The sequence below is a fragment of the Mustela lutreola genome, chromosome 5 (genome assembly GCF_030435805.1).
Source record: "Mustela lutreola isolate mMusLut2 chromosome 5, mMusLut2.pri, whole genome shotgun sequence".
Classification (NCBI taxonomy): domain Eukaryota; kingdom Metazoa; phylum Chordata; class Mammalia; order Carnivora; family Mustelidae; genus Mustela; species Mustela lutreola.
In genome coordinates, this window is record NC_081294.1 from 392,030 (window position 1) to 400,542 (window position 8,513).

General features: G+C 58.9%; 1 protein-coding gene across 2 annotated transcripts in view; it reads left to right on the top strand.

The window, feature by feature from the left end:
• The window catches only part of AHRR (aryl hydrocarbon receptor repressor), an 84,637-nt gene extending 78,215 nt beyond the window's left edge, over positions 1-6,422 (top strand). Inside the window, exons 10-11 of one of the 2 annotated variants that reach the window (XM_059173541.1) lie at positions 1,689-1,827; positions 2,653-6,422. In XM_059173541.1, the coding sequence (XP_059029524.1) occupies positions 1,689-1,827; positions 2,653-3,712 (1,199 nt within the window). In that variant the 3' untranslated portion in view covers positions 3,713-6,422. Of the gene's footprint in view, positions 1-1,688; positions 1,955-2,652 lie in introns of those variants that run through there. The other variant, XM_059173540.1, reaches the window with a different exon arrangement.
• The last annotated feature ends 2,091 nt before the right edge of the window (positions 6,423-8,513 follow it).

Below are 8,513 nucleotides of genomic sequence, written 5' to 3' on the forward strand. Positions count from 1 at the left end.
AATGGGAGGTGATCAGTCTCCCCTTCCATTCTTTACGAAAGCATCTAGCTCAAACAGTAGCCCTGCGGCTGTTACAACAGAATTCAATTAAGCATAAAAGGTGTTTACCAACAGATTTCAAAAGCGTAAACCTAGTTCTGGCGACCAGCGCTCGGGTATTTTATCCCATTCTGTTAAAGGTTACCAAAGACTTTGAATGCTACCTTAAGAATGACCCATTAAAACTCTGAGACACAAGTAACCAGCAGTTCTAGTCATCTCTTTGCTAGCAGATTTTAACAAATAACAAGAGCCTATTTGACCTTCAGTAAACTTTGATTGGAGTTTCCCGTTTACTGCGGATAAATTTGTCAGGAGTTCGGATAGGAGTGGGGAGGGGGAGAAGGAGGGGTAGACGAGAGCGCTGGTTCAGAAATCCTGAATTTAAGGGACCTTGGGGTGAAGGATCGCGGTAAAGAGGAGGAGGAGGAGGAACCAGAGGCCCTCTTGTCAGTGGATGGGTGAAGCTCTCCGGGGGTTCAGAGAGAGGAGACGGGGAGGAGAGGTCCGAGTCTTTGGGAGCAGTGGGTGGCAGGGTAGGGGGAGGGGAGCGGGCCAAGAGGACCTGTGAGGTGGAGCAGTGAGAGCAGAGGAAGGGGCGAGAGTGCAGAGTCCAGAAAGCTGGACATAAGGGACCTTGGCCCATCTGCCTTGGTGCCTGCCGAGGTTATTTAGGTCCATGAAAGTCTGATAGTTAAACGTGCCTTCCGGAGGCCATTGGGACTGATTGTCTAATCGGTATTGTGGCCAAGCGACAGTACAGTAACGTCGTTTTCGCAGGTCCTGGTCCAGTTCCAGGGTTTTAAGATTGGCCAGCAGGCCTAAAACACCCCCGGGATGTTTTAGGGTCGAATTTGGATTGGGAGGTCCCCACGATTCGTTGCCGGGCAACCCGAGGGCTGGAGGAAGGCGTCCCCTCGTCCACCACTGGGTTGCAGAAAAACTGTGTCGACTGCCATAGAGGTTAGGACGTCTCCCAGCCTCTCGGAGTCACGGAGGTCACCTGGTGACCGGCGGGGTCCACCCTGACGCGGCCGCGATTAGGGCAGGGCTTTCCGGAAGGAGGCGCGGAATCGGGGAAACTCACCACAGCTTCGGAAGTGGCGTTCGGAAAGGCAGGTCCGGTTCAGCCAGGGAAAGGAGAGAGCCTCCCCACTGTGTGGGGGCTCAATCTCCTTCCCGGGTCTCGGCACCAAATGTAAGGTTTTTTTCCGGCGAGATAAACACAACACCAGGCAAAGTGGGTGCAAGGCAAGATTTATTAAAAACGCTCTCCGGCGAAGTTTCAGGGCTCAGGAGAAGGGGAGCCAGGAAAGTTGCGCCGGGAGGAGGTGGGCACCCTCGGGCGAGGTTCCGCCACTCTGGAAAGCAGAGTGGCGGAAGTCGCACCCAAGGCAGGGAGGAGGGGGCTTTTAAGGGGTCTCGGAGGAAGCTCAGGGGTCTTTTGGAAGTTTCCCTTATTTGGATATCCCGCCTGCTCATCGGGATCCCATTGGTCCACAGGAGCCCGGGGCGGGGGTCTCAGATTCCTGCTTGGGCCTTTGTTCTCCTGTCCGAGCTCAGGTCTTGTGGCGGGAACTTTCGCCATCTTTGGTAGCCCCCTTCCTGCCAGCCCAACAGTGCTGAGCACCCTCTCTGAATCCTGACAGGGAGGAGCAACGGAGAAAACATTGCAGTGCTCAGGACACAAGCGGACGCGGGACTCTGGGCCCGGGTTCCAGCCAGGGCACCATGCCTGTGCCTCAGAAGTGGCCCCGACCTCATTTCTGACCCCGAGGGGGCTGCAGGGTAAGTGGTGCTGAGGCCCACCTGGGCCTTCAGGAGGAGAAGAGACACTGGCTGCCGGTCTGGTGGCCTTGACTGTAACAGGTGAGCCTTGCTTTTAGGGTAACACGCAGGTACACCTGGAGAACGCCCTGACATGCTTCCCACCCCAGGAGTTGTCCTTCCACATCTGAGGTGTGGCCAAGGCTGCCGGGACCCTCGCCTGAAACCTGGACCCTGGGTGGCCACCCTGTCCTGTGCCCTCACCCTGCACTCAGAAGCCCCCTCCACTCCGTCTTCCCACAGGCCCCTGCCGCCACGCCACCAAGAGGGCTCCTCTTGCTTGGAGGACTGGCCTGGCTGTGCGGCAGGGCTGCGCCCCATCCTCCTGGCCACTCAGGTGCTGTGGGAGCCGTGGCATGCATGCCGGCAACAGGGCCCGGCTCGTGGAAGCTGCCGGGAGAGGGCGTCTGCCTGCATCTGCATCTGCGTCTGGGGGTGGGTCTGTCCCACGACCCATGGCGTAGGCCGCCTGGAGATACTTCCCTGGGGATGCGTGGGAGGCACATGCCGCTCCCTGCACCCCCACGTCACGCCTGGGCTCGCAGAGCCCCACGTGGGTGTCCAGCCAGCCGGCCGTGGAAGGGTCATCAGGAGAGGAGGGTGGTGGCACCAAGGTCCCGGGCCGGTGCCGGACCGCAGGTGTAGCGGGTGTAACGGTGGGGCGCGCAGCCCTCGCAGGCCCAGCGGCTCCCCTACAAATCCAATGCCTTCCCTTAGAGACCCCACCCCAGGGGGTCAGATGATGGCTCTCCCCGCTCTGTCTGATGGGCCATCTCCTCTCTTCAGGGACAGGGGAGGAGACGAGCACAGGAGGGTACCCAGTAGCTGCTCAGGAGCCAAAGGGCGGAGGGAAATGCACGCCTACAGCTGCTGCTTCGAGGCGCCTGGACCCGTGAAGCCTCTGAGCTGGATGCCAGGGAAGCACGGCCAGGACGGGGGCACCAAGTTGAAGCCAGGGCCCAGCGAGAGTGTCCCGTTCTCTGTGCGTGCTGTGTCCCGAGGCTCCTGCGTGCCCTGCCCAGGCGTTCAGGGCCCCATCCACGCCAGCGGCCTGACTGCTTTCAGAAATTCACCCAGCTGCCACCCAGGAGGCCATTCTCCCCGTGCCTACGTCAGCTGCACCGGCAGAGCTCTGCAGGACGGCGATCAGGGCCAGGTGCGCCCCCTGCCCAGCTGCCCCTTCCCCCAGGGGAGCCTGGACAGTGGGCTCTCTCAGCCCAGAGGGCAGCGTCTCACAGGGGCAGGCTATTCCATTGAGGACACCAAGCTTCGAGGTGGGCCTGTGCCCTCGGGAGCCTCGTGCAACCCCATCTTGTCGCTTGATGTGCCCATCAAAATGGAGAGTGACTCTGGGTCTGAGGATGCAGCAAACGGCTACTCCATGTCCCCAGGCCAAGTGTGGCTGAGAGCCAGTGGCCTGGCCAAGGGACAGATGGTCACGTTCCCTACCAGGATGCACCTGAAAACAGAGCTAGAAGCCAGGCCCCACCTGTATGCTCCGCACCTGGGGCGCAGCTTGCTGGAGGCTCCCCTGAGCGGCAGGGGTCCCCTCAGAGCTGGGCGGGAGCTGGTCCCTTCCTGCCCCGCACACTGCGCCTGCCTGGGGCGTGCGCACGGCCTTCTTGAGCCAGATCCTCCCCCCAACTTCTGTGCACAGGGACACCAGCCCCCTGCACTGGGCTGTGACTGCAGAGCTCCGGGGACCGTGCCCATTGTCAAACGAGAGCCCCTGGACTCACCACCATGGGCCAGTCACAGCCAGGGCGGGGTGCCTGGAATGTTCCTCAAAAGCGCTGTGGCAACGCTGATGCCTCCCAAGGCCCCCGAGGGCGCTTTCCTGCCATAGAGTGGGCTGCTCCCACAGCTTGCCTCTGTCCATGCTCAGACTCGCCCTCAGCTGGGGCGGTGCGCACAGGATCCAAGCCTTTCTGAAGGGACACTCTGCGAGGCTGCCCTAGCTCAGTCCTCTGTTAGGTGTGGGCAGCATGTGTGACGGCATAGTCTGTTTTTGGTAGACGTCACACAGGTTCTTAAGTGCAAAGTGGTCTGAAGTCTGTTCAAGTAGGACAGTATTTCTCTTTCAAGGATTAAGGTTTTCACAAAGAGGCCCAAGGGAGACAAGTCGGCCCGGAGGACATCCGCTGCTCTCTGGGGGACAGTGGGCTCCTGGCCGAGCGGCCTCACGCAGTAGCTTCCAGTGCTTCCCACGCCTGCTTCCCAGCTCGCCTGCGCTGCAACGGCGGGCCACCCACTCTGTGCAGGGTACGGCAGAGGGTGGCCGTTACCCTCGGTGTACGTGAGGGATGTAATTCTCTCGAGCCACAGGTGACCGTGCCGCCATTCATGGTAGGAATCTGGAACGTTCCAGGCGAAAGAGCAGGTCTGCGCTGGGTCCCACCCTTTGTGCTATGTGCAGCCTGCTCCCCTCGACCCCACAGCCGAGTCTGGGGCCTCGCCCAGAGTGGAGATGGGCAGGACAGTGTCCCGTTCCTCCCGCAAGTCTGTCCAGCATCATCAGGGGCCTCCATAGGTGGTGCTACTCCGTGTCCGGTACGCGGCAGAGCTCAAGTTTACAGAGTCCAGGTTCGGAAGCAGAGAGGACAAAGTGTAGAGAGAAGAGGCAGAAGTCAAGTTGTTCGTGGAGGCTGCGCATCGGTTTTCAAAGGAGAGTTCCAATCGCCACCTAAGGAAGATTCACTAGACATAAGATGGACAGGGAATGTTTTCTAGAAAAACCGTGAAGGTCATATGCTCTGACCACAGGAGACCTGATGCAAAGGCTGACTCAGAAAGCGGCGTCTCCCATGATCAGCACCAGCGACGGCCCCTTGTCCCCGGCAGGGCTGTTGGCACCGGCTGTGCTGTCCTGGCACGCAGCCCACCACCAAGCCCGCCTGCGCCATGGTGGACACACTCCTGCCCCTCGGAAACAAGGGCATCTGTCCCTAAGGTCGCCTTCTGCCAGGAATCTCGGGAGATGGCAGGAGTCCCTGGGGAAGACTTGCCTCTCCACCATTGGTACGTCTGCTCTCCGCGGGGGGCCTTTCGCTCCAGCATCCATGGCTTTGGGCTCTCAGTCCAAAGCCGAGCTCATGCACGGTCCCCTTGTCAGAACGCGGGGCTCAGCTGGGTGGACAGGGTCTTATGGACACTTGGGCACCACCCGTGGTGCCCCTAAACAGGTTGCCAGCTTTGCGGAAGGGTCCCCCTTATGGGATGGCAGGAGCTGAAGGCATCCTCCTGGCACGGGCAGAGACGGTCACCCTCTGGAGCCCGGGGTTGGGAGTGGTCAGCATGTGGCCCCCCAGGGCCAGCCCAGCAGCCTCTCCCTAACTCACCTCCCTGAGGCCTTGCCAAAGGTGACATTGGTGCTGTACTATCCCCACTGCCCCCACCAGAGTCTCCCCAACCTGTCATGAGGGACACCTGCTGGCGACCTCCGGCTGGCCCGGACCTGCCTCACGCAGTTCTCAGGCTGAGCACAGCCTACCCTGGCTCCCCAAGACACGGGGCAGAGTCCCGGACTGCTCTTCCTTCCTTCCTACTCAAAGCCGGCACTTAAGCCCTGGCCCTTTCTTGCATGGGACCGTGCACCTCCCTGGGCTCCCTCCTGTGAGGGCAGGTTGCCTCACGCTTCCTCCGTGAAGGAACCACCCAGCGGGCCCCGGCTGGCTGCAGAACTGTGTCCTGAGATGCACGGGGGCTCCCCCAAGAGGGATGCCTGCCTTCCCCAACTCAGGATGCAGAAGATGGGGAGAATTGCACGCGTGTAACGTGTGATTCAGAAAACACAGGACTGAAAAGGTGAGATTCAGACGCCATTGCGAGTTTGCACGCCGTAGCCAGGCCACGCGTGACCACAGATGAGCTCCAGATGAGAGCCCCAGGGAGAAGTCTCTTGAAGCCCACAGTCACCGCTGCCCTCGAGGCCCCTGGTCCCCAGGCGCTCCTCCCCGTGGGCAGTCGGATGCGTGGGCCTCATCCTGTGCCCTGCAGTCGGCAGGCAGGTGGGTCCTGCTGTGCTAACGGAGAATTCCACATCTGGAAGTCAGCTCTGGGGTCTTGTGTTCTGGAGATGCCCACCATCCCGGGGCCCCTTGAACACTGGGTCAGCACCCCAAAATGTCCTTGAGTCAGCACATACCCCTCCCAAAAAGCGTTGTGTGGGAAAATGATGGAACGAGAAGCTGCAAAGCGGTCACTTTTGCTCTAAAATGTCATTATCAGTACTAATGCTAGGCTTACGTTTTTCTGTTGTCTCGTAGCTTTTGCTTATATGCTAAAAAGTATTAAAATCAAACGTAGTGTGGGCATGGATGAACAGGAGGACATGAACACAAGTTACGGTTTATACTTTTACAGCTTCTACTAGAGGAAAAAAGTTTCCGATATCCAGACTGACCTGTTGAATTTTTAAAAAGTGGATATATTTTAATGAAACTTTTAACACTGTTTTAATACTTGCCTTTGGTAAGAGCCTTCAAATATATTTCTGATACTGAGGTATGTATTAAATATGCAATGTTGATGTAAAATAAATCCCAGGTTAAATCATATTTACCATAAACAGAAATGTCTACTTGATTTTCCAGATGAAGCAACTGTATTTCCTTTAGTGTGTGTTGGTGAATTTACATTCCGAGACAGTCCTGTCCTTCTGGATAGAAGGCGAGAATAAACAGGCTGGCACCAAAAGTTTCGAGGAGGACAGCGGAGGCCACTTCCTCCTCCACGTGCCAGTCCCTCTGCTCCCTGTCACTGAGGGTTGGGCGACCCTCCCGGGCGCCATTAGAATATCCCAGACTTGCCCTGACCCATAGGGAACAGACACCTATTCCCCATGACTAAGTGTGCGCGTGTGTGCTGTGCATGTGTGCATGCGTCCGTGATGCGCGCGAGCTGTGTATGTTGCGTGCACGCGTGTGCGTGCGTGCGTGCGGCTGTGGGATCAGGTGGCCAGTGTGGCCCGGTGGAGGCTGGTGAATTCCTCGTTGTGAGCTCATTGGGTGAGCGGATGCGGGAGCTGTGGAGTCTCTTATTTTCGGGACGCTGGTCCCATTCTCACGGCCTAGCAGGAGGGTTCAGCACATGAAATCTGAGGGACACCCGGGCCACAGCAGCAGTCCACCAGCCCCCGCCGGGTCTCACACCCTCCAGTACTCGGTACGGTCAGGCCCCTGGGTCTTGTCCACCTGGGGGTGAGATGGTCATGAGTTGTCTCATGTGCGTGTCCTTCTTTCTGTCGTCCACCAGCAGTGTTGTTGAGCTGGTGCTGAGTGCCAGGGCTGTGACAGTGCTAAGGACACAGTCAGGAAAGACAGAGCTCGTTGGTGCATGTGCACAGGGACACATGAGCCCAGAACCACCCGGCTCCACAACGCACGGAAGGGGCAAATACGACACAGACCGAGTCGGGGAGCATAGTCAGGTGAAGTCTGTGAGCAAGGCCGCCCTGAGCGTCACAGAACGGCAGCCTGCAGGGCTGCGGCTGGCCCGTGGGCCCGAGCCAGAGGACAAGGAGAGGGTAGGGATGAGGTCCTGGAGGGCCTGCAGGTCACACGCCCACCTGATGGGGGTTAGAGGCGGGCTCCGTATGGGAACAGCCCTGGGCTCAGTCTGAGGGGCGTGTGGGCTGCAGGTCAGCAGTGGCCCCCACGGCCTTCCTGGGAATGCAGGGAGCCCCCCGCCTGGAGTCCACTTGCCCCCGTTCTGGTCTCTTGCACTTGTTGGCCCACCTGGTTGACTTGTCCACGTTCTTTTTATCAGGAGAGCAGCATCTCCTCAGTTACAGATTTTGTCTGTGGCTCGTCTTTTATAAAATACGCGAGACTTTAACATTTCAGCACCGCAGTCTTTTTCTTTATGGCCCATGCATTTCGCACCTTCCGAAAAAACGGACAGTGCCTTTGACAGAAAGCCCACGTTGTCGGCTACTACCGCAGCCCCATGCGTTCTGGGGCCTGGGCCACCCCATTCTTTCATGCGTTCCGCCTTCTTCTCACAGCCGCCGGCCTGCTCTGAACGCACTCACTGGCGCTGTGCTAGGTGCTGGGTTTGCATGTGCTGCTACACTGCGGGCACATCCGTCCTCTGGGGTTTCTCTCCCGCCCTCTGTCCCCACGAGATTGCAGCGCTTTTCTGTTCCTTCCCCTGTTGCTTTGGCATTTGTGAGTCTGGTTCTGTCCTTCATGTGTATTTAACAGAGGCCGAGTCGGAGCTAACCCAGAGCTCTGTCCTCCCAGGACACAGGGCTCTCAGGGCCTTTAGGACATGGCACTGCACTCCGCTCTTCCCTGCAAGGCTGGGGGGATCCCCAGCAATATTCCTGGGGTTGCTTCTGTCAAAGGGCTTCAGTGAGAGCCGCTAGGCTGAGGAGGGGGTTAGACCCAAGAGGAGTGCAGGCTCCCAGCTGCGAGTTCTTGAGTGGGGGCTTCCCCGACTCAGGGGGCCTGCGGCCTGGGAGACACTGCTTTTAGGGGCTTTGCTGTCTGTCTTCCGTGGTCGGCTTTGGCACTGACACCCCCTTGAGCATCCTGGCTCCATGGAGGAGCCCCGGCCCCACAGGGGTGTGAAAGCCAGCAGCCCCTCCCACCCTCACCCATCCGGGCTCCAGGGCTGTTTTCCTGCTCGCTTCCCTGAGCTCAGGA